Here is a 25,896-nt window from a genome sequence, read left to right on the forward strand (position 1 = left end):
AAAATTTAGATCAATGTTAAATTTTAAAAAGAAGGAAGAGAACTTCCATTGTTTTATAAAAAGCAGAATAGAAGTATGAGCTGGTTCATGTCAGTATGTCAAAGAAGACAAACATATTCACCCAGTTATGCTGCCTCTCACCCACACACACACACACACACACACCGTGTTCATGTGGAGAGAAAGCTACATGCAGGGAGGGAGAGGTGAGCCATGAATCATGACTATTATCATTAGGTTAAGCACCAACCAACCCCAAAGGCAGAGAAAGCCTCTGTGGAGAATCGACACTCTAAATGAGCCTGATTATTATTATTGTCCTCCAAATGAGAGTGATTAGTATTGATGTCTAAATGAGCACTGAGGTTATTATTGCCACGATTATTATTATTATTGTTATTATTGTGGTGGTGTTATGAGGAGCCTCGCTCATCTTCGCTTCATTCACTTTTAATTCCACAGGCTGCCTCTTTTACCGACAGCAGCACCGCACAGTGGTTGTGACACACATGCACGCAAATCTTATAAGAAAAATGTACTGAACAAAGATGAACGCTTATACTCAGGCATATATGCCAAAAAAAGCTGCAATCATAACAGATAAGCAATGCAAACTCAAACTGATGGGCTGACATGAATACGTAAATGCAAGCAATATGCAATACACACACTTTTCTGCATAAACCTGCACCAACCTGGAGGAAGACTGCATGCAGGGAAGCATTAGTGTCTGATGAAGCAGATGGCTGCAATTCCCTGAAACAGGATAAATAAATCATCATTACATCTGGACAGATTACACATATGAGGAACCAGCTGACAGGAACGTCACATATGTTAATTCAGTTAACATGATCAGCATGAGGGGCCCATCATCCCTACCGTTTTGTTTTTAGAGCTAATCGGTGCTGCTATTCTGTGAGTAAATATGGCTGCTGTCGTCTGTTGTTATATTTTAGTGTTGTTCAAACGCTGTAAAGATAAACATCATTTAAAACTTTCTTCGTAATGATTATTTTCAAAATGCTGACTGTGGGTTTAAGATTAGAATTGGGCATGTGTGTGTACAGTCTGCAAATGTTTATGTGAGTGTTTGCGTGGGTATGTGTGTGTCAGGACAGCTGTCAGATCACTTCGCTGATTGGCCAATGTGACAGGTATCAAAAAGTGCCGTGGGAGGTGAAAGGAGGAGGCGGCCTGCCCAGCTGTCAGTCACTGCCAGTCACAAGTCTATTTCAGTTAACAAAGCATCACCTGGGCCTACAAACACACACACACAACCTCTTTAACCCCCCATGAACTAACATAATCCATGCATACATCTTCAAACACCCAATAGCACATCCACATAAAAATATCTTACACTGCTTTGCACACATGCTGACTGGTTCTACTGTACATCATCCAGACATGCACACACACAAACACAAACACACACAGAGTCGTCAGTCTTAACACAGACAGGCATTCGGTTTGACAGAGTAATTATGACGTCCCACTCTGACGAAGCCCTCGGCAGAAAGGTAAGAGGTATCGATCGCACACAGGAGGAAATTTATCAATGTCCAACCGCTCAGCTCTGACAGGAACCCAATCCACTTAGAGCGCAATGTTCAAACTGTTCAGGTCTCCTCAGAAAACACAACTCCGCTCACCTCAGCCGAGGAGCTGCCAGCTGATATCTCGGCAGGTCAAAGGGGAACTTTAGAACACCAGACATTGTTCTTCTCAAGCTGCTCATATTCTTTTAAGTAAATTTATATTATTTTTGACTGGCCTTCATAAATTCAAAAGTGAGTTCTGGGTTAAATGTAGGCATAGCTGAAACTCAAACCACATGTGTTGTGGTTATATTGCATTCTGGCCGCTATTATTGCAGAATCTATTATTTGAGAGGAAGTAGAATGCAATCTCATCTTTTTCATGGATTTCTTTTTGTATTATTGTTGATAAGAGGGAATCCTTTAATATCTGGACAGATTTTATAACTTGATATATCTGTCATGTTTTCCAAATCTGACTTGGGTTTCACTTATAAGCAGGTAACAGTGCAGACTGAAGTGAAAATCATATCAACAACAAGCAAATTTTAAAATACAGGAAAAGGAAACTAGTCCAGGGAGGTTAGCTACTAAAATTGTAATCATTTCTATTCAGGTTACACAATGTTGATGGCTAACTAAAAGTCTGTCAGACAACATTCACAACTTAATGCAGACCAGAAGCTCTTTACCTTAATGCTCCCAGACTCTGTAAAATGTCTGCATTTGTCTGCTTATCAAAACAGTGTCTCCTATCCAGCTGTTTCATTGTAAATGTTTAATTGGAGGATTGCTGTGAAGATTTTCCTGTCAGCAGGTTCTTCCAACTTCACCAAAGACTTCTGAAGCTTCTGGCCAACTCTCTCAGGAAACCTGGTGGTTCCAACCTTCAACTGTGATGGACAGATCAGCCACAACATTAAAACCACCAGTGCAAAATTGTGTTAGTTTTGCTTGGGTTATCAAAACTGCAGATACAGGACCTCTGGGTTTGGTCTGTGGACTATTATAGATCATTTGGAGTGAGTTGCAGGGGGGGTGTCCACAGATTATATGTAATCCTGCACAACCTTCAGATGCATAATCAGATTGTGATCTGGGACATTTATAAAGATTCCTATAAACTGTACATTTTAGTTCATGTATTGGCAAGAAGAGTTAGCACATACTTTTCATGTATGTCCAATCCATTTTATTTTTTACAGGTAAATTAAATTCAGGTTCTAGAAACATGTCATGAATGAATAAAGCAAACAAGATCTGATCAACAACAATCTGTTGCAGCACAGCAAAGACTGCAAATACTTTAATACATAGGAGATTACCAGTTAGAAGAAATCATCAAAACAGGTTGTTGGTTGTAAATATACAAGCAAAAATTGTGATTTTTCCCAATTCAAAACTAAATCTACTGCATAATAAAGCCAGAGAATATTAAACATTAAAATTAAACTCTGCAGGACAACATTTCTAAAAAAAATAAAAAAAAATGGGATGGTTTTTGATTTTTTATTTTTATTTATTTATTTTTTGCATTGATTATACATTCCAAGTTTCAGTCAATGCAGGAATTTAATTAAGATTAAGTACAAAATCGACAAGAAGACTTTTAAGTTTGGGCTAAATGTTTTAAGCCTAGAATAATATTCAAAATTATTTTAAATAATAAATAATTTTGAATAATAAATAATTTTGACAAATTATTTAAAAAATTTAGAGAGTAGACATACAGTAATGAAGATGTGCTGCTACCTCAACAGTCTGAATGACGATAAGCTTCAGAAGTTTGCTGATGAATGTCATGATATGAATAAAACTTCCAACGCAGCAACTATATTTTATTTTTGGTTATGGGTTATAAACTCCAAAGAGCTCTTTCGCAGTGTCATATGCCATTAAATTAAGCCCATCTTGACTTTTACATTTATGTTAAACTTTACCATCACTGTGCTTTTGGTGAGCTTGTGTTAAGGACTTTAGAGTATACAACAATTCATGTTAATCTATTAGAATTATGGCCATGTTAAGTGTAATAAAAATTGAGAAAATGTTTCATTTTCCACTTTGAAAATAGTGGAAATATTAAAATTTTCAAAATAATGCCCTTCAAAGTGGTTGTCTTATTGAAAATACATGGTTTCCATGATACAAAGATGCATTTAAACCAGGTCGCTTTTATTTTCTGTCAGATAAGAGGTGCTTTATTCCAACACCAAATCAGAAAAGAATGAAGATATTTCCTTGAAACCATTTTAGCAATTTTCTGGATCATAAAAAATCAGATTGCTCCCTCCATTTATTGTAGTTTGATCAATAATTCTGTCAGTAGACTGCTTTTGAATGAGATGTCTTGAGGATGGCCTGTTGACTGAGTGTCAAAAAAATATGGTGAAAAACACATCCATTAGAGACATGCATGTGTGTGCATGAGTGTGTGTCTTACAGTTTTGACCCAATGCACATCATAGGAAAAACACATGGTTCACTTTACGCAAGCTCGTATGTGTGTGTGTGTGTGTGTGTGTGTGTTGTCTTTCCACTCATCGACTCAACCATCATACCAAGAGAGCACCTGTGGACATCTGCCTGCAGCCTGAGGGGATGTCCACACCTTCATTTTTCCTCAGACAATGAGTAGAATCATTCCTCCTCACACAGACCTCTCCATCATTATTGACACAGAATTATTGATCAAGACCTCGGCTGGTAAATTACAACCTATTAGTCAAACCCTTTCCCCCAGATTTGAAAAGACGAAGGAATGGAGGGATGATGAAGTGAGATTATGAACAAGTTTGACAGTATATAAGGGGGTTAATACTGCTGACTGGTATTATATATTCTAAAATTCATCTCTTTTTCCTGTTGAAAGATTTATTATGTAAATGTAGATTAAACAGCAGACAAATACAAACGTGGTTAGCCCATTCCTCAACATGCTGCTGACTGAATCAACATTAGTCCAAGGAAGTTCCAGGTGAAATCTACAACACAGAAGTTAGAGAGTACACCAGCCTCACTTAATTTTTTTCCCCCTCTCTCTTTTTTTTGATGTTTTGCCTGAGGCCTCTTCTACTAAAGAGAAGTAATTTGGCTTATCTTATCCCAGAGACCTAGCAGCTGCTTTTTATTCTTTTTTGTGAGGTCTTTTTTCTCATTTAGTCCAACAAAGATTGTCCTCATAGATTGACCTTCTCTGTGCCTGGAGGCCGTTGCCCTCATGCCAGTAACTAGATAACACACTCTATCAGAGATTTGAGAAAATCATTGGGAAAGCAGTGGGGCTGATAGTGGCATCAATCCTAACCTGACACCAGGCTGGGTCAACCATTTATCTCTCCACACCGCCTCTGGTCACAACAGCGGCCATCTTGCTCTGCTACATCCTTCTTTAATAACCTTGGCCATGTCTCTTTGCAGACTGAGAGGATAAGGGACCGCAACACTCCTAACGCCTCGCCTGATCTCTGCTGTTTTGTTTGCATTTTACCCGTGAAAATCACATTTGAACACATTTAGTGTGCAAAGCTAAGATGGAGAAGATTCTCCGACACACATACACACACAAGGCCAAAGCTCCCAAACTCGTTAGCATAAGAGTTAATGGTGACTTCCACTGTCATTAATTCCCCATGGTGCTTGACTTAAATGCTTCTATATTGGTGGAGTGAGAGCTTCCCAGAGGCCTCCTAGAGCTGAGATCATTGTTTTTCACTTACTAACAATGAACTTATGATCAGAGCGCCACAAGGCTCTTAAAAAATGCCCTATAGGATCATTACAGACCCTGTGTGCATGAGTGTGTGTGTTTGATGCCAATGAGGCCGGCAGAGCAGCAGTGTGTCCGAGGCTCATCTTGTTGCTCTGTGGCGCAGCGAGGATGAGTGGGGAGGTTAAATGGGGCGTCATCAATCTCAATGAAGTGCAATTATTTTCTCACTTATTAATCATTGCAGGCTAATAGCTAGTGGCAAAGCTGGGCCCACCATTTGTCAAACTTAGCAGATTTCTGTAATTTTGTTTCCCCGTTTCCCCTCTAATGTTTGTGTAGACTTTGGCAGATATCTATAGAGGGCTGCAATAAGCCTGTGCCTCCAAGTATCTATCTCCTACCTGCACTGCAGAACTAACTGAACTTCTTGCTGTTTCTCTGTGTGAGTGATTCTCTCCATTTCAGAGCTGAGTGACTATTTCATGGTCTGTGGCAGAGCAGAATAGAAAGCTTTATTTGCAGGGTGCCGCACAGACACCCTATCAGTGGTTATCTATATTCAAACCCATACAAACATTACTCCACACTGTAGGTTGTTTGTTTCTATTTCTATTATGATTTATGCATTCATTCACTTAATTAGACGTTGCAAGCTACCAGAGGAAAGAGTAAACCAACATCTTCACTGTATGCAATACCATACCATTTAACAATTGCAAATTTAGCTTGACATTACATTAAAAGGCCATTATATGCATTCTCATCACAAGATCCAACCAGAACAATGCCAAATAAGGTTGTGATTAAAGAGGGACTTAATCTTCCTTAAAAGCAGTACACCTAATGTACTTCTGACTAGGCCCACCAAGTGCAGTTTGTATCTCATAACGACCAGTATTGTACCTCTGGGGGGGCTGTCTGGTCTTTATAAAGTGTAAAACTCCACTGTTGAGGGTACAACAGCAGTAGCTCTGAGGGTACCCAGCTAAAGGTACAATCAGGGCCCTATTTTCTGAAAGTGCTGTACTGACCAATAAGTTGTCAGTCCCAACACATAGCTCACTGCAGTTTGTTTACTACAAAGTGTTACTTTTGGATATGTCAGAGGTTTTGGTAATGTTACAGTCAGGGTATGTATTGTCATGGTAAAAATGCTGGAAAATGCTGGTAAATATTTTAGCTATCAGGGCCACAGGTCAGATTGTGAACCAAGGCCATCTGTAACATGCACCTCCAGCCTCTGTACTTGACACACCTTCTTAGCCGACTTACCCTAATTTAACACCAAATCATAACTTGTGGTGTACAATAAAAATAAAAGAAGAATCAAAAGATCTAAACTAATGTAATTATGTAAACCATGAATGGAATGAATAAATTAAAATAATTAATTCTTCTCTAACCTTGATCAATTGCTTTAAATGCAAAATGAAGTATTAAAAAATAGAGTGACAGATGTCAAACCAAAGACAGAAAATAGGAAGTGACTACAGTGTCATGTTCGGACTCAAACACAAGATAAATGATAAGAGGTTGAGGGTCTCCTCTCCTCCCTTTTGACCTATGCCGACTGTGTTACTGTGCATTGGAAAGTGACTTTAAATAAGTATCATGTGATTAAAACTGACATGAAGGGATATCCTGATAGAGAGCCTTTTTGTTTTTGTTGTTGTTTTTACCAGTTTTAAGGCAGATAACCAATTTCAGAAGAATACCATTATTTTGTTTAAGTCAGTTAATGCTCTCCTGGATGAACCACTGTTGTATTGGCACATAACAGACAACTTAACAAGAAATCACTTTCAATAGCATCTTTCAGCAATTCCGTACTACTGATGCCTTTATGAAATAGTATTGATAAATAAATTAATATATTAATACAGCCAAGACCTGACATAGTACCTTATAGATGCATCTGGACCTGTAGTTAATTCATTTATTGTTTACTGAAGCCTCATCAGAGCAAGGGAGTAAGCAAGAGAAACACAGAAAAGGCTGGGATGTGCAAGAACTGGACTAAAAACTAGTAGCAACAGGTCTAGTAGAGTGATGAATCCTCCCCAGAGTTCTGACCTCAACATTATTGAAGCAGTGCTGACTCATGCTGACAGAAAACAGAACAAAAGGCACCCAGCATCCAAAGAAGAGCTTTGAAAGCCTGGAGAACTATTCCTGAAGACTACGTAAAGACATTAGAAGAAAGCTTGTCTAAGAGGTTTCAGGCTGTATTGAAAAATAAAAGGCCCCTTTTACCAAATTCTAAATTTTAAGCTAGTTAGAGTTGTATCATTGCATTTATCATTTAAATTTATGTTTCCATGTTTATTAAATCTCTGCACCCATTTAATATTTTTCAAATACAGGATGTTCCAGTAGTCCACATCTCGGCAGCTAGTTACCTAAAAGTAATCAGCTTCAAACTGCCAGCTATTTATTTCTAAAATATTTACAGTATTTTTAACCAAATTTAATCAGCAGTTGATTATTACTTATTTATAAAATATCTTAGAAGAATACTTTATATTCAAAATCTAGATATATCATTTATTCAGACCTGTCTTCATGGGCAAAACCAGTCTAGTGAGTCAGTAATTGTTACTGTACATCACAGTGCAGCTTTTAAGTGTTTGTGCACAGCTGTCAAACACTTTTTATTTTGGTATACCCACAAGTTTAAGACGCTCCGGGTCACAGCTTCAGGACAAATTGACTGCCTGAGGCCCATCTGCAGGATGCAGAGGCTCAGCTGCTTTGTCTGCCAGATGTGTCCGGCAGTGCTGGCTGTAAAAGGCATGACAACCTCTTGTGTGTAGCTTCTTCTTACAACAACTGTTTATGGTATTTTTTCAAAAGCTGAATTTGAGCTCTCAGTATGTGTTGTCTTTCTACAGTTTACATTTATACATAAGCAGCTTTATGATGGCTTGACTTGCATATTTTAATTATAAAGAAAATGAGAGAAAGAAATTTGGCAGTAAGAACTAAATGAATGACAAATAGTTTTACATCGTATTCAATGCTGTAATTTAACTTAATGTAACCTCAGTGCTCTTTCCAATTGATTTTAGTGTGAATGAGAGACACAGTGATACATAATTTGTTGGTGTGATCAGTGATTTGCCCAAAGCTAAAAGATGAAGACCAGACAGATGTGGTTAAAGAAATAACACAGCCCTGTGGTTGTGTTTGGTTTGGCAGCATTTGAGCTGAAAGTTGGAGACTGTTGAGTAAGAACTGAAAAATGGTCAGAGGGGGACATCTAGTGGCAAAGAAAATGCTCAACGGGAACTTGAATGAGGTCTAACTGATTGTCATGAATATTATATTTATGAATAAAATGAATATACTGTAAAACAAACTAATCTGAAACATTCATAAAATAAAGAAAATATAGGAAAAAAGCGAGGTGGTGGAGGTAGTGAAGTAATTCATAGGATTTTTATGCTATAGAACCTCTGCAGGTAAGGAGAAAAAGCTGTGGGTGGGGTCTTTGATCACATACTAAGAGTAAAGATGGATGTTCCAATAATCCTCTATTTAGTCTTTACAGTCCGTTGTAATTTGATGGATTACAGCTCACAAAATAAGTGATGCCTGAAGTCACAGACTGTCATTTCTGTGCATTTTGACAACTCGTGAATCCTATTGAGTCCCACTTCATGATGTAGTTTGTACAGCAGTGACTGGGTAGAATACGAAAGCATTCTGATACAAGGATCCTCTTCCAGGTGTGATAAGGTAGGATGAACTGTAGAAAGATGTGGCCTCATCAGGAAAATAGTTCGGTTGGTGTGCAAACTGCAGAGGGCCCAGAGAGATGTTAAGTGTACATTTTTTGACTGAAGTATTTGCTACAGGGTACAATCATTTCGGCAGGTCATTTTAGACTTTTTTTTTAAACTGATGGTGGTAGATTTGAAGGAGGCAGGAATAACCCTCTGGTTTAGGGAAATATTGAAGGTATCAGAAAGTAATGTGTGATAACTTAAACAGCTGAAGGAATCAGAAATGTTCACATATGTTGACTCTTTATGCATTGCCCCTTTGAGATCACTGTAATGTAAAAACAGGAAGTATAATAAGAAAAATTTTGGTAAAATATTATTTTATTGTCAAGGTTGGTCATTCAGAATAGAGGTGAAAGGGACAAAGTGAAACATGTCGTCACATTAACTCTTCTATCCTCATATTTATCCACACAAATCCCAGTTAGCACGACTGGATAAAAATATTCTAGCATTGCCTTAAAAGATGTTATTGCTGAATGCAATAATCTCCTTTCTTTGATAAAGAATAACTAAGTGTTTCCTTTGTTGAAGGAGATAATGAAGGAAATAATTAAGAAACCACATTTACCATCTCTGATTATTTCTAGAAAGATCTTTTTCTTTGCCCTTTTCCTGCTCAAGTGGAAATATCTCAACCTCAAAACATGTTTTTTTCTTAAAAAATAAGAAAAATCAAACTGATCTAACTTCATTTCGTGGATGGATTATACAACAGACTCCTGTCCTGAGGAGAAACGTGTTAAAGATGTTCTGCTCTCCTATATCGGTGCAAGACACCCAAATGAAACAAACACATAACAACTACAAATGTCACTGATGTGCTTTGCATCTCTTATCGGCTCGTTTTTGTTGTTCTTCTGCATTGTTTTGTTTTGTTTTTGCAATAATTCTGTTTCTTTGGTGTGCCACATCTGTCTGCATCTCTGCCTGGTTGTTTACATCCACGTGGTTTGGCAATTTTTCTTTTTATAGTTGTTTCTGTGTTTTTGTGATCATACTTCTCTCATTGATGTTTTTGTGTTCATCTCCAGACGTTTTGCATCTCTTGGTGTTAATTTTGTCTCTGGCCTTGTCTAGGCCTGGAGCCTAACCCAGCTGCTATCAGCTGATAGGTATCTATTTGTGATGTACTAATTAATTTATCTATCTATTTCTTTTTCTGTCTTTGGGGAGTTAATGGTGGTTTGTGTCTCCTGTTTGTCTCTGATCATTGTGAATTGTAATTTTTTGCATTTATATACAATTTTCATTGTAACCGAGATCAAACACCACCTCATGCATAAAGCTGGCCTTCAGGCAGATTGGGGCCCCTTAGTTGGTACTTTCAGTAATCTTTCACAACACGAAATTGACCCACAAACTGTTTTTGTTTTACCACATTTGTTCTGTAGGAGTTAATATAAAAAAGCTGCTATGCGCTGTCGATGTGCTGTTTCTAAATCAAAGGTGTTTTCATGCAAAAACACTATTCACGTAATACCACGTCCTGACCACAAGAGGTCCTCCAGAGACTGGAAGGAATGTGGCTACATGGTTGCGCCACTACACTAACTACACTAAGCTTTTACATTACATTACTGCTTCGTTCTTTCTAAAGTGCTATTTGCTATCTGCTAGTTGCTTAAACAAATAACTAAACATGTCGGTGCAGACTGGATACCAGCTACTGTTTGCTAACTTACTACTTCTTTCTTTTTTCGGGTCTGTGAGGAAAAGTAATCAACATGGAGATTAATATTTTGTTGTCTAAAAAGAATCATTCTCCACAAAAATCAGAGGAGTTTCCGTACGTATTATATATGTTGATAGACCGGGTGATTAATTTTGATTGATTAGAGGTTCGGTCCATCAGAGGTGACGTCGCTAGAAAAGGTTTTTTTTTTTTTTTTTTGAGTAGTACACAACTCCACATATGGTCGTCATGTCTCCGCCCAGCTCCGCCAAACTCCCACTGTTGTCTCTCCGCCCAGTGCGTGAGTCTGGACACGGGAGATAACAGGGGAAACAGGGCAGGGTGTGCCTGCACATGCGAGCCACCTCGCAGCCTGCGCGGTGCTCTTTTCCTTTTCAGCGATGAGCCGACGCGCCGATGCGAGGCTTTGACTCAGAGAGTGACACTTGTGTTTCCTGTGGGTGTTGCTGTACTGACAGCAGCAGTGTTGCTCAACTTTAAGAAGTACGGGGGCCGGAATCATCGCGCTGAGACGGAATGCAAGGATTTTGTGGCTTTTCTTCCCGTGTTTTCCCATCGGAACATTGTCGTGACTTTGGCCAGTCTTCAGCGGCCATCAGCGTCATCGGGTGTTTTTCTAAGGGTAACAGGAAATATGTTGCATGATGTGGAGTTGCGTTTCTGCCTCTAATAAACTGTTTACCTGCGTGGAAACAAGGTTGCATGTTGTGTCTGTGCAGAGACTTCCATGAGTAGCCGTCGTGCGTAACGCTGGCTCTCCATGGAGGGCAGCTGGAGAAGCCGCTCATTGCGACCCACACTTCAATAGAGCGAGCAAAACTTGGAACAAGATGAGTCAAGAGCAGGACGGCATATCTTTACCGGTACCTTGCCTTGGTACTAGTCCCGGCAGAGAGACCTTCAGTGGGGAAAATTCCAACAGCAACACCGGAGGCGGCGGAATCCCCGCAGCCGGAACTTTCTGGCAGGATCCACTAGTTGGAGGCGGCGAGCTCAGCCCTACCCCCGGGGGCTGCCCGATGGATGGCGGAGGCTTGCTGTCCACCAGCAACTCAAGTAAATGCAGGCCGGTAACGGTGGCTTATGTGATGAATGGAGAAGTGAGCCCGCAGAACAACGCAGAAAACATGGCCCTGCAGTGCCTCAAAGACGCCTGCGATACGGTGGGCAGCAAACTGGACACCGTAAACTTTGGTAAATTGGACTTTGGGGAGACCACGGTGCTGGATCGCTTTTACAACGCAGGTAAGTCAAGTACAGAAAGCCTAAATTCCTCCATATCCAATTCCCTGAAAACTCTCCCAACTTCCTATGTCAAGTGAAGTTCAAGAGTGATATTCTGGCCTAAATGTTGCCTGTTGGTACTTTTAGATCAGTCCCCCAAACTGATTTAATATGATTTCTCTTTGCTCTCTAGTATACTGATTAGACTATGAGATCTGTGGATCTTTAATGAGAGTTCACCACTCCTGAAGTGTGATTATTTCCAGGTGGTGACACAGGAATGCTTACATCTCTTTTAAAAGTACTTTCATGGGTCAAAAGTTGCATTTTAATGCATCGCCTCTGTTCTTGGAAACGGTTTTCCTGCAGACCAGGTTGCTCTGGGCTCCCCAAGCCCAACACACAGCTCTGCATGTCAGGGCTTGCACCTGCAACCCGTATATCACAGTTATTTCCATTCTGAACTGAGCAAAGCAGAAACTCACTGGGCATAAAGTATGGTTTGGGGTTTTTTTTGTTACTTCACAAATGTGGGGGTTAGATTTTTCCTTCAACACATTATTTCCCCCTTCCATTGTGGGTCTCCACTGTGCTGCAGTGTCATGGTTTGCACCATGAGGCTGGACTTTCCACTGTACTCTATTGTTTAAGTAGAGAAACAAACATGAACCCTCTTACAAAAGGAGCTTCAACTTCTTATCCCAATACCACTGTTACATAATAATTCATGAGAAAAGCCGTTAAGAGAGGCCAACATTTCAGGGATTTTTTTGAAAATTGACAAAGAGCTGCAGCGTATTGGGTTTGTGTTGAGGACTCTGGCACGACTGCCACTGTTTGCATTTCTCTAAGATAGTCACTATCAGGATTTGTTCAGCAGACAGAACAGAGATAAAGCTACATAACACAGATGTTTATGGTCGCTTTAAAAACCCCACATTACATTTTAAATAACACATTAACTTGTTAAGAATACACTTTTTTCTCCAATTTTAGTGGGGTCTCAGTGCAAGCCCCAGCCACGTTCCTTCACTCTCCCCCAGGACTGATAGAGACTTATATCAGAGGAGTTTTACTTGACAAATAAACAAATGAAAGCAGCAGTAGGTCTATCACAATGATAACATTGTAGTTATTGAATTATTTAAATATTTTATTAAATTATTATTACATTTTCTGTGATTATCCTGGCAAGTAAATTAATGACTTTTTGAATAAAGATTAAAAGTAATTTAATGGAAATATTCCAAAGACACCATCCATTCTGTTAGAAAACATCTTTTCAAAGCAAAACCTTTTGTAGTAACTGTTGGAAAAGACATATAGATTTTTATTACCACCCATGTCTGTAGTTGTAAATATGAATATGTCATTAAAAATGTGTTTTGGGCAGGATGTCCTTTATCATTCAAATTTAAACATCATAAGTGGCGTCAGTGCCAGTGTAAAGAGCAGTGGGGCCATTCAACTTCAGAGGTCTTCAACACAAACTCTTAAGGGTAGGAATCAGCACGCGGCAGACACTCATTCCACAACTGCAAAAAACCATGACAGCCAAAAAAAGCTCAAAATGCCATCCACTGTGAAAGCCCCAAGGCATAAATTCTGATCATAGATAATATCTAGTATCACTGTTCAAAGATATATAAAGTTAAAACAGCTAAAGAAATAACTTTATTTTTAGTCTTTCTAATGTAAAGGAACATGCCACTTTTAAAATCCATCAAGAAACTGAGTTCAGGAGTCAGCTTGGACCATTAATAATTTATTCTTACTTTTTTTTTTAACATATATGTTTTTCTTTTACATACATTGCATTATAAATATGCTATATCTCGTGCAAATTGTCCTCAAAGCATTGTGATTTGTCAAAATGTCTTGGTGCCTGCTGTTTCTTGGGGTGTGCTCACTGCAAAGACAGCTTGCTGCACACTGAGTCATCTAAATAACCACAAAGGCAGAACAGATAAAAGTGTAATGACTGATTCCAGATATCAGCTACAACGTACAACCTCACCGAATGTTTGTTGATATTAATGTCTTGTAAATAATCTGTCATGTATCAACAAAATTAGTTTTTTATTAAACTGGTGAACTGTGTACAAAAAGTAAAAGCAGAGGGGAAATACAGCTTATAAATTATCTAAATATTCAAATAAATCTTACATTACTTTAAGTAAATGAAACCCAGTTTTAATCTAGATGTCTTAACCCCTGCAAATATAGATCAAATTAGTGTTCATAAGGATGTTTGTTAATATATTTTTTAATAATTCATGAATGAAAGTCTTGTTCTGGAGGGCGATGTCTCCTGGCAGGAACAATTTCCTGTACTTTCTCTCTTGCATTGTAGAAGCCTCTGTCTGAACAAACTGTTCTTTCCTCACTGTGTTGTGTTGAGGATGTGAAGAATTGTCCATTATATTCAGCAGCTTGTGCAGCATTCTTCTCTGAACAATCAGCTCCAGTGGCTCCCAGCACAGAGCCATCCTTCCTGATCAGTTTGTTCACTTTCTTTAAGTCTCTGGCTCTGGTGCTGCTGCCCCAACAGATGCTGCAGAGCTGATTGCACTTTCCACAACAGACTTATAGAAGATGTGCAACATCTTGGTGCAGACACTGAAGGATCTCAGCGTCCTTAAGAAGTAGATCCTGCTTTGTACTTTCTTGTTGATGACTATTGTGTTACATTTCCAGTTCCGTCAGCTGAACGCCCCGATACTGGTATTCTTCCACTAGAATGTAAACAATGCTTTCTTACTCATTGACTTACTAAATGTACTTAATGTTGCAATAGTCTCAGAAACATACTTCTAAAACTAAAGTCAAACTAAGTTGATACAAGGTATTTGATTAAAAACAACAACAAAAAAAGAAAAACAAACAAAACTCAATTGTCTTACCAATAAGAGCAAACAGTGAAACCAAACCATTGCAGTATCTGTTCCAAAAACAGGTTTTGCTTCTTTTCTTATAAGTTGTACAAGCACATCAAGTTCCCTGTCATTTTTCTTTGTTGTCTTCTTTCTCAGAGCTACTGTTACATGTTCTCACAATACACCAGGGAGCACAGTGGCCTTTTCCCAGAAAAAACTATGCTTGCTTCTTCATCCTCTTCCAATACAAGCATGTTGAAAACAAAACAAAACATAAAACCTTTAAACAATGACCTCAGAGGAAGAATATTTCATTTGCCAGATTCAAATTCAAGAAGAATCTCTTATCAACTGTCCCTACATGGGCCTCCTTATATGATGTTGTGGACAAGGCGGGCATTTAGTTGAAAGATGGCAGTTTGTTTCTGTTCAGATACGCAGGAGACTACAGACAAAATGGAGACGCAAACCTTTACCAACAATAACGTTGCTGTATCTTATCACCTTCCCTATCAGATTCTCAATTTATTGGCAAAGAATTGAACATGTGAACTTAAAGTTTAGAAAATTAATTTATACATTTATGAAGACGTTGGATTCACAAGTGTTTGTAATTTATTTATCCACATACTTACATTTGATCTTCTTTAAGTAAGGCTTCTTTGTGGTACTGTATTAGTGTGAGCCTTAACAGCTGTTTGTCTCTAACGTAGCCAGATGCTGATTAGATGTCATTCAGACCTTCAGACTGGCAAGCCTGGCCTCTTATCTTATGGTGTTTGATACGGGCTCATTTTAGATACAACAGGGATCAACAACATTCAGGTGACAATGCAGCCCATTATGACTTTGGCTTCTGGTATTTGTATTTGGCAGGGCTCATTTTTACACTTGTTGCTTCACCAGTTAGGCTTGGTTGTTGGGTCATTGCTGTGGAATGCAGCACTTTATCCCTCCTGTTGATCATTAGATGACATTACTGTGTAATTTATGGAACCACAATGACTTTGAGAATAATACCTGCACACACTGCAAACAGCTTTGCTTCAGTCTGGTTGTTTGCTCACCTCTTGTTTTGTTCACCACCCTGCCAGCAAGTCACACAAAGTTCTTCGGCTCCTGCATGTTTTTTGTTTTGTTTTGTTTTCTACTTTGTAGACGTGTGCAGAAGAGTGTGGACTATCCAACCTCTCAGGTTTTTTTTTTTTTTTTTTTTTTTTTTTTTTTTTGAAGCCTGATAGCAGCTTAGATATATTTGTGATTGTTTTATGTTGTCATAACTACTGTATTTCCTGCACTGGCTCTTATCTGCTCCAGCATCATCAGTAGATATGAATAGTCTTAGCAAGGGTAATTCCAACTCTGAGTGAGTTTTTTTTCTTTTTATTTGTTTTTTTGTTTTTTTTTTTAATCATTGTCTATATTTGTTAATTAGTAAATGTGTTAGTAGTTATCATGCCTAAAAACTAGGGCTTTCAGTCCAATTTACCTTTCTCAAACAATGAAAAAAAATCCTCGCACTACCTTGGTTAGTATTCTAAATATAGACTAATAGGTTTTTTTTTTTTACATGCTATAAAGAAATTAGAGCTCAACATATAGTCACTTTCTAGTCTGTTTTTGCTTCAAAGAACATTTTTTTTATTTAAATGTCAGATTGAGATCAGTAAGAAAATTATATTTTGATTCTTTGGTTGTTTTTTTTGTTTTTTTATTATATATTTATTCAAGTTTTTAGCAAAAGTACAAAAGTTACAAACAATAAAGTAGAAAAAAAAAAAATCAACGGAGAACAAAGCCGGGTATGCATTACAATAAAGATGTCCATGTGCATCACAGGTGCAAGCATATGCAAAGAAAAAAGAAATGAACAAAAAAAGGATGAGTGGTACAAATTAAACTTCACCACAGGTTAGTCATCATCTTGGTGGGCAAGAAAATCCAAGAATGGCTGCCAAATCTCAAAGAATTCTTTCAGCTTATTTAATAAACCATATCTGAGTCTCTCCAAGTGCAAGACACCAGTCAGTTCGATCAGCCAGTCCTTAAAGGTGGGAGCAGTGTCTGATTTCCACAGCTTTAAAATCAGTTTTTTCGCAATTATCGTTCCAAACATCAGAGTGTTCTGTATGGAAAAGCTTCGATTCCTTAAAGACAGAGAAAATCCAAGCAGTGCAATGCTGGGTTCAGGCTTAAGATCACATTTGTGTATAGTGGCAAACCATTTGAATATATCACTCCAGAAGTTATGTAAATTTGGGCAGGTCCAGAACAAATGAGCAAGAGATCCCGGGAAAGCCTTACATCTGTCACATAAGGGGGAAACCGTAGGGTAAATTCTATGTAACTTGGTTTTTGAATAGTGAAGCCTGTGTACTACCTTGAATTGAATCAATTGATGTCTAGAATTCACGGAGCATGAGCGAATTCTACTAAGGCCCTCCTTCCAGACCGTATCGTCTAACAAAATTCCCAACTCCTCTTCCCAGGCTGCTTTAATAGGTTGTGTATCACAGTTCACCTGCTCAAAGAATATCTTAACAAAACTAGAAATTAAATGTTTTGAGTCAGGTCGGCCCAGTAAAAGTGTGCAGCACCTCCTTATCTCTGGAAGATTTTCAAAATGAGGTATATTCTGTCGCACAAAATTCCGGATTTGAAAATATCTAAAGAGATGTGTAGATGGAATATTAAATTTTTCTTTTAACTGGAGAAAAGTAGCAAACTGTCCATTGATATACAAATCTTTAATTGTGATGATGCCTTTTTGCCTCCAGGTATCAAAAGCAGAGACAGAAAGAGATGGGGGGAAGGCATGGTTAAGGTGAACTGGGGCAAATACAATGGTGTTTCATTCTTTGGTTGTTTTACGTGATTTTATATAAATGGAAATGACTTTGTTAAACCAGCACTCTCATATCACTCACTGGCTCCAAATTCCAAAAGTCAGAGAATCGTGTTGTGACAGAATTTGTAATATTGGCAAAAAAAAAAAAAAAATCAATCAAATTTAATTCAGCTTTATTTGTATAGTGTCAGTTCACATTCACAATAAAGCCATCTCAAACCATTTTTACAGACACAGTCCAATTCACTACAGTTCATTATAGTCCAATTAAAACACATCTATTATATGACCCACATTAGTCCAATTTATAATAACTGAGTTCATATGAACCAAATTATAAAAATAATTACCTAGCTTAGGGAATCAACAGGTTGCATTGAATCTTATTTTCAGTTACCTGTTTTATTTTGAGCTTGGATGGGGCAGAGGGTGACAGTGGAGAGGGAAAAAACATATTTTAACTGGAAGGAAAAACTTGCAGCGGAACCAGACTCAGGAGGGGTAGCCATCTCCCTTGACTGGTTAGGGGTGGGGGACACTGAATCATTGTCCATAGAATCAATATAATATCGTACCGTGATTAAACTTGTGATTTACACCCTAATTTAAAACTTTATAAAATGTTCCATTTCAACAACTTAGCAAAAAACATTTAGATTTGTTAATCCAATTTATTGCAAATTCTCAGTTTGGAATATTAGTGATGGTTATTAATCTGTAACTGTTGCTGTGTTATTGATCTGTTGCCTATTTATTTGAACTTGTCACATACCCTCTTGTTAGGAAAATGCCTATTATGTTAAATAAATTTGCCTGAATTGACACATTATGAATTTATTAGTTATTAGTAAATATTAGTTTATATGGTACATTAAAACATGATGATAATAAAGAGTTTGTTTGGTAAATTCACCTGCATGTCCTCATAGAATGTCAGGCATTACTCACTCACAACTTTAACTGGTACAGTAGCTGCAAACATGCAATTCTTGCACCGTTGCTGAGATCCTGCTGTGTCCATTGTCAACACTGCTGGAGATCAGCAGACAGCTTTTTGTTTAGAGCGCCTTGGGAATCACCGGCATAAGTCTGTACACTCAGCTTCCCGACTGGGAAACCACGCTGCTCTAAAATCCCATCAGCTAGCTAAGTTGTTTATCCTCCCTCCTGTTTACTCTGCATGCTTGGCTGCATTTCAGAGGTTAGAGAGCACAAGGTCAGAAAGAATTAGCCCATGGGCCAGTCACTGGCGTCCGGGGAAAACTGCCTCCATCTCAGCAGGAACAGAAGGATGCAAGCAGACCTACGCATGCACGTTACAGAGGAAAACTTTTCATGCTGACATTTCTCAACAGGGAGAAAAGCGTAAACTTAAAAGCTGACAGTTGGTTCTTTATTAAGTGTTGGTGTGAAATTCACATGACAACAGGGATGCAGTACATCTGTGACTTAACACCCTGTTATATCATTTAAGTGCTTCTATAGAGTAATAACAAATCCTTAACATACTTACAGACATTTGCACATGTTAAGACTCCTAATATGTAGGTGTTGCATAAACAGCATGCATAATCTTTTAAGTGCTACTAGGATAAATAAGTGGAGGTGGTGAAGCAATGTATGAAAGCTTCTTTTCAGGACTAATCAGCATTCACTTGAGGTGAGTGGCAACAAGGGTGGGCAACAAGCATCTGTAGAAAACCAGTGGAGTGAGCAACACCTGACTCGTATCAAGTTCAGGATCTTGATTAGGCATCAGTGAACATTGAATTGCTCTGAGATCTGTAGGGTACCTCTGGAAACAAGATACATTTTTTTTTATTTATTTCTTGTATTGGATGTCAGTTTCTGTGCCAGTTTACAGCCTCTGTAAATTACACTCAGCTTTTTCACAGGCAGAATGTCATTTCCTTGTTGTTTTATCATAACTAACGCATAGCTACATGCAACAGGTTTACAGTGCACTCTACAGTATCTAATTATAACACTGTAGGCTTCAGCAGAGGTACAGTATGTTACTCATCTGTCCTTAATGTTGCTGTTCATACATACACTGTGCAGCATTTGTCTGGTTTGCAGAAGTATCAGAGTGGACGCAAAACTGCATGGGTGGGTTTTGGCAAGCAATAATGCTTTATTGGATCGGAAGAAAAAACAGTTTCATTTTAACCTATCAACAGCACCACACTGCACGCAGCTGTATTAAAACTGCTCTTTTGTATTAAATGCTAATGCAAGCGATTACGCTAGACCATCATGGCAGTAGTTGTCTAGATATAACTTCACCTTTGCAGGTCTGTTAACCCAGTTCGAAACATACATTGTAGCCACACAAAGGTTATTAATGCCCAAACGTATCCTGCATTTACACACACAAATCACAACGTGGATGTCTGACAGCAAATGCTCTTACAATGTGACAATTATTTACAGTTGGCAACCTTTTTTTTTTTTCTCTGTTAGCATGTAAGTGCTTTTTAAAAAATTTAAAATACCATGCATACATTTATGAGGTCATTTGTAAAGTTTGTATATTTGTGACCTGACTATTTTAGGATAATTTGCACAATTTTTAAGTTATTCCAGACCAGATATTCCAGATGGATCACTAACCTGATATGTTGCATAGTTGGTTTCATACAAGCCTCTGGGAAGTGTTTAGTTGACACTGTTTGGAAAGGGCTGGCAGGAAAGACTGGATGCCACCGTTTGGGCCTGTTAGAAAGGTAATTACCCCCTTTATAGAGACTGTAGGGCTCTGATTGGTCCTGCCCTTACCCTGTCATCAAATACCTTACTTACTAAGGTATTTGTCTGCTTTCCTCTCTCTCTTTTAAATGCAAAAGGACAGATATGCATTCCATTAAAAAAATAAAAAATTGACTACTTGAAAATTAAATAAAAGAAGCACTGATGATGAAAACAAAATTTCAACAGCTGCACTGAACTCATTATTTAACAGTTATTATAGTTTGACTTCATCATAAAGCAAATCTTTGTCCACTTTTATCCCCCCCAAAAGCACAGTAAAGCTACAGGATCAGGAGCAGTACCAACACAACCAAAAGCAGTGCTCAGGTCAGATATCTTAAGTCTGCCCACAAGTAGCAGGAAAACTTTATTATACATAGACATGCATTTACAGGAACTGTGACATATACCTCTGTGTATATGATTATAATCTAACACTAGATTAATACAAGTGTAGCACAAGTATTTAAATGTCCTTGTTTGATTAAAAATAATAATAATTTAGTCCTGATAGATAAAAGAACATTGGATTTTTTGTGTAATGGCTGAATTCATTTACTTCTATCAGAAAGGTACATTTAATTCTATCCCCCTTTGCAGCTAGAGGTGAGCATTAATTGGTTTCTCATGCATGTGCATCAGCACCTGTGTAGTATTAAAAGCATCCCCACTAACTGAGTGCTGACAACACAGTCTGAACAGTACACATCAGCATTGTGAGCTGCACTGCAACCCAGCATCAGCAGTAGCTTGAATTCTCAACAAAGTGGCTAGTTTGCACATGAAAAGGACCAGAGTAGCTCTGAATTATAGCTTATTATAGCTGCGCAAAGTTCAGTTTTAAAGAGAGTGAAGTGAGAACCCTTTTTGCGCAAAATCTAGAGCAAAAGGGTAAAACGGTCCATGCAGAATATACTATGTGATGCCTATTTTAAATAGTGTTACAACATCCAAATACTGTATGTGAACAGGATAAAGGGAATGGCATTAGCTTTGCAGATATTAAGTTACTAAATACCAGCATATTTGTAGTGTCTAGATAAAGTCAGAAAATCCCCAAAGATATTTGGCTGTATATTATGAACATTAACATAAGATTTTACAGAAATCTGTATTATAAGTTGTTGGCATCAACATTGGTAGACCAGATGTCCCAGAGTCTGAGAAAAACCTTTAAAACTACCAAAAATATCTTCATCCTCTTTCATCTCCTAAATGCATGGTGTAGTAACAATGTGTTTTCAGGAACTGTAAACAGGCAATTACATCTGAGATTTTAATCTACGCTGTGTTGGATGTTTTAGGTGGAAAGTCTACTTTAAAAAAAAAAAAAAAAGTCAGTTAATTAGGTAATTTTTGTTTTGTGCAGCTTTATCTCAGTGCAGCTGTTTGCAGACATCAGCAGCTGTTCCTCAGTCCTTTCATGTGAAGTAACCGAGATAAGGTTGGGACATTGTTTACATGCCATAGATGCAAATTCCTCTTGTTTTATTGAATTCTCTGTCCCTGAAAAGCAAGAGGGAAGTACAAGTAGTCATGAGACATGCAATACAACACAGGTTTCTCCCAGTGTTTTTGTCAGCTGTGGATAAATTCACATTTTGTTCTCAGCTATTTTTGCCCCTTAGGGGCCATGCTACTGCAGTTTGTTGCCTGTTTACACAGAGATTTTACAAAGTGGAGCAGAGGTAAAAAGCTCCAGTCTGCCAGGAGAGCTGTGCAGCTGGCATGTTGGTGTCATTTCCTGCTTCATGTTTTTTTTTCTGGGTTGTTTCTTTCCAGCACACTTGCACCTAAAAATAAAGACAGCATTGATCTCTCTGCTGGGCAGGGCATCGAAACTACTGAATAACCATTGTCTAGTATTTCCCACATGATCCTCTGAGAGACGAGATGGGTTTTCAGATAGAAATGCTTAGATATACAACATGTGAAAGATCTTTTTTCTCATCTCATAGTTGTAGTTTTTGTGGAATTACTTTATTGTTTATTTGCTTTTTCTTTGTAGTTGAATATAATTTAGGGTTAATTTTAGATTATAGACAATTTGTTGCCTTTTAGTTGTCACATACAATATCCATCAAAATGTTTACTGCATATATATATATATATATATATATATATATATAGTCATTAACTGCATGAAATGTTGCAATTAATCTCAGTTACTCACATTGTTATGTCCTTTTCCTTAAGAAAAAAGCCCACTTTGGTTTACAAACACTAAATCAGGGGTCTGCAGACTTTCCACAATGGCTCTTGGCTAAAAACGCTAAAGAACTAATGATCTTAAATATAGATATATTAACAAATGCAGATTTTAAGCAAATTTTCACTTTTTTATCTATTTTTATTGTCATTGGACTGGAAACTATGTTTATTTTTTTTTTCTTCATCATTTTCCACGAATATCTACATCCATAGAAGAAAGTCTGTCTATCCTCTTTTTGCAAAGTTTTGTTGTTCTTTATTTTAAAACTTAAATATAGAAATAAAAATGTGGTTCCTATAGTAGATATTTATCAAAAGTTATAAGATGCATTATTTCAAAAGGTCTCATAGCATTTGTGGCTCTAAACTAGTTTTAATCATTTTAATTTTACTGTTTAAGCTGTTTTATTAATTTATAACTCAGTTTGTAAAAATGTGGCATTGGTGCATCCCTGGAACTTTTTGTACTGTTTTAGAGGTGCACTAGTTCAAAACAGACAGAAACAACTATGGTTATTTTTGTGCAAAACACTGAATGCAAGGCATTTGTATACAGTTTATAAGCATCCATGTCTGAGTATGAAGTCTACAGCTCTGCTTTAACCTGTCAAAACATGTACAAACACTTCATCCATCCACTGCAGCTATTCCTGGAAATCTGGCAAAAAATTTTAATGTTGTGCTCTAGAAGGATCCTTTTTTGGAGGGAGGCACTTCACGAGTGTGGGAAATTATTTCCAGTGGAGCTTGTAAACAGTAATTCCACTGTTTCTTTCTGTCTCTTATTTGGGCCAAGCTCAGGGGGAGATATCCCACTGCACTCTGCCCCACTAACTTCCCTCTTCATTATGAAATCCACAACTGCTAAACATAGACCAATAACTTCACGCACATCATTGGCAGCAGTTTCCATGGTTACAGCATTTTTATCTGTTATGTAATTAATTGTAACCAGTCCTTTATTTACCTACTGTACCTCTCATACTTGAGTCAAACTGGGGTCCTCCCAATGAAAATATCAGCCTACACAGCCGGCCCTTGAGTTAACTATGTATACACTGCAATCGCAAATGTAATTCTAAGGGCTTTTAGCACTGCCATGCAATGACTTTTTTACAAATATGAAGGGTTATTTGGCCAAAGTAAGACCACATGCCAATGCATGAAAATACTTGTATCCATTCCTTTTTCTGTTAGATGAAGCAGATTGTATAAATATTGTAACCCTGCAAAAATATAATATTTGGTGTACCAGGAAAATAAATAAAAGGTCTTTAGCAACAAAATAAGGCAGTATATGCAGGAATTAGAATTCTTTTCTTCATGCATGTACAGTATTGTTCAGTCAACCAGCATTTAAGTTGTTAAAGTTGCTTTAGCCTTGCAGGTTGCAAGGGCTGCTTCTGCAAGCTTGCAGCTAACTACATACTTGCAAGAAAATCTATATTCAACAACCTTGCCATCAGTGGATCTGTACATATTTTGAGCATTAAAGAAGAACTGGGTAACCATGAGAAGAATGTTGACACGCAAGTGAGAGTTTCAGTAGATATGGTAGGTATTATTTTCAAGTTCTGTTTTATTACAGCTGCAAACAACACAGATCTACTGAATTGATATTCTTTGAAAGCAAAAACTCACTTTGCCCTCTGAGTGAGTTGTACATGCCTCACGTGCATTAGTGCCCCTGCTGAGCAAAATGGACTTTGAGATTTTAACCCACTGAATAAGCTGCTTCCCTCAGCCCAGAGACAGTTTTTAAATAACGAATTAAAATTTTCTGTCCGTTGATTTTGTTACTAGCTATCTGTACTGTTAATTCCTGTTTCATTCTTTTTCTGAACTTCCTTTAGTTATTCCATTGCTGTAGTGAAAGGTAGCAAAATGTTGAGCTGTTGTCACTTCAACACCCACAGTTTATTTTCTGACCACATGCATCCATCTGCAATATTCTTGCTTCTGCTGTGGAGGATGACATGCTCCCTTCTGGTGAAAGTGGGTTAAATTTAAGACTGGTTTTTAAGTGATGAGCAAGGCTTTCGATTTACAAGTTGATCAATATTTGTACGCTCCCCAGTGGACTTTGACTTAAGGTAATGACCAACGAAAAAGATCTGTAATAGCTGAAATTGCCATGCTTGGAAATATGAGAGGAGCTCAGATATGAGTGCATCCTTAAGGAAGTAGAAAGTGAAGCTGCTTTATATAATGTGTATGTACACAGTGCTCATAGCTGTAGGAATATATGATGTAAATGATGCACACAGTTTCCTAGTTGTTCAAAGTTTAAGGCTGTTGGGAGCACCTGTTTACATTTCTCCACAGCCCACTCTCATTAAAATAGATTTCTTTGTATTCAAATCTGTGTGCTCCATTTGGCTCTGGGCACAGGAGAAATTTGGCTACATTACTCAAATAATCCATATCCACTTGAGCAGTCTCTAGTGTCTATATCCTGCTGTGGTTAAAATATTTAGCAGAACCCCCCTCTGAAAACAGCCTGTGGAGGTGGTGGAGACTCTTAGGGGAAGGCTGAGAGAGATCTTTAAAGAGGAACCAGAAAACACCAGAGCAATCTTCAGTAAAATTACACAGCTCTGCCTTCTCCCTGTTTCTTATCATCCTATGCCTCCCTTCCCTTCTTTTTTCCCTCTTTCCCCCCTCCTTCAGAGGCACCACAGGGCCTGAGAAGCCTGCAGCAGCCGCCCAAGTGCTGCTCTAACAGTGTGTTAGAGTATTGAATTATTTTGCCTCTTCTGCTTTGAGCAGTAGGCGAGGGAATCAATTTAGCGTTGGTCAACAGCAGCAGGCCTTGCCTTTGAACGCTTGGAAAGATTAACAAGTTTGCATGTGCCAGTTGCTCTGGTTTTTACTCATCACATTATTGCAGATGGTCTTAAATGTACTAGTGACTTAAGGTGATCACAAAGACTACAACACCAGCTGTGAGGAGCCCATGTGATCTGTCAGGAGGGTAACTGTGAGGCTCAAATTACTCCAGTCTTGGCTTTGTGCAGCCTTCTGACAACACTGTGTTTGGCAGGTCTGTTACACTGACATGCATTCAGCTCTGGGGTTACATTAGTAAGCAATCAGGACATATCAATGCTTTCCAGAAATATCCAGAAGTTGTGATGTTGTACTAATTTTTAATGCTGCCTTTTTTAACTTTGCATTAAGGAACCAGCATGCCTGAAGCTGGGGACAAACAAAGACTTTAAATGTTGTAGCCGTCACCTTAGTGCCATATAT

The 25,896-nt window shown here is 38.1% G+C and overlaps 1 protein-coding gene across 1 annotated transcript in view; it reads left to right on the forward strand.

Annotated features, from left to right (window-relative positions):
* Positions 1–11,036: 11,036 nt before the first annotated feature.
* Positions 11,037–25,896, forward strand: part of map3k5 (mitogen-activated protein kinase kinase kinase 5) — a 67,864-nt gene continuing 53,004 nt past the window's right edge. The window contains exon 1 of the mRNA XM_041975735.1: positions 11,037–11,979. Coding sequence (XP_041831669.1) covers positions 11,565–11,979 — 415 coding nt within the window. The 5' untranslated portion in view covers positions 11,037–11,564. The remainder of the gene's footprint in view (positions 11,980–25,896) is intronic.

Source organism: Melanotaenia boesemani, chromosome 22, assembly GCF_017639745.1.
Source record: "Melanotaenia boesemani isolate fMelBoe1 chromosome 22, fMelBoe1.pri, whole genome shotgun sequence".
Taxonomy (NCBI): Eukaryota; Metazoa; Chordata; class Actinopteri; order Atheriniformes; family Melanotaeniidae; genus Melanotaenia; species Melanotaenia boesemani.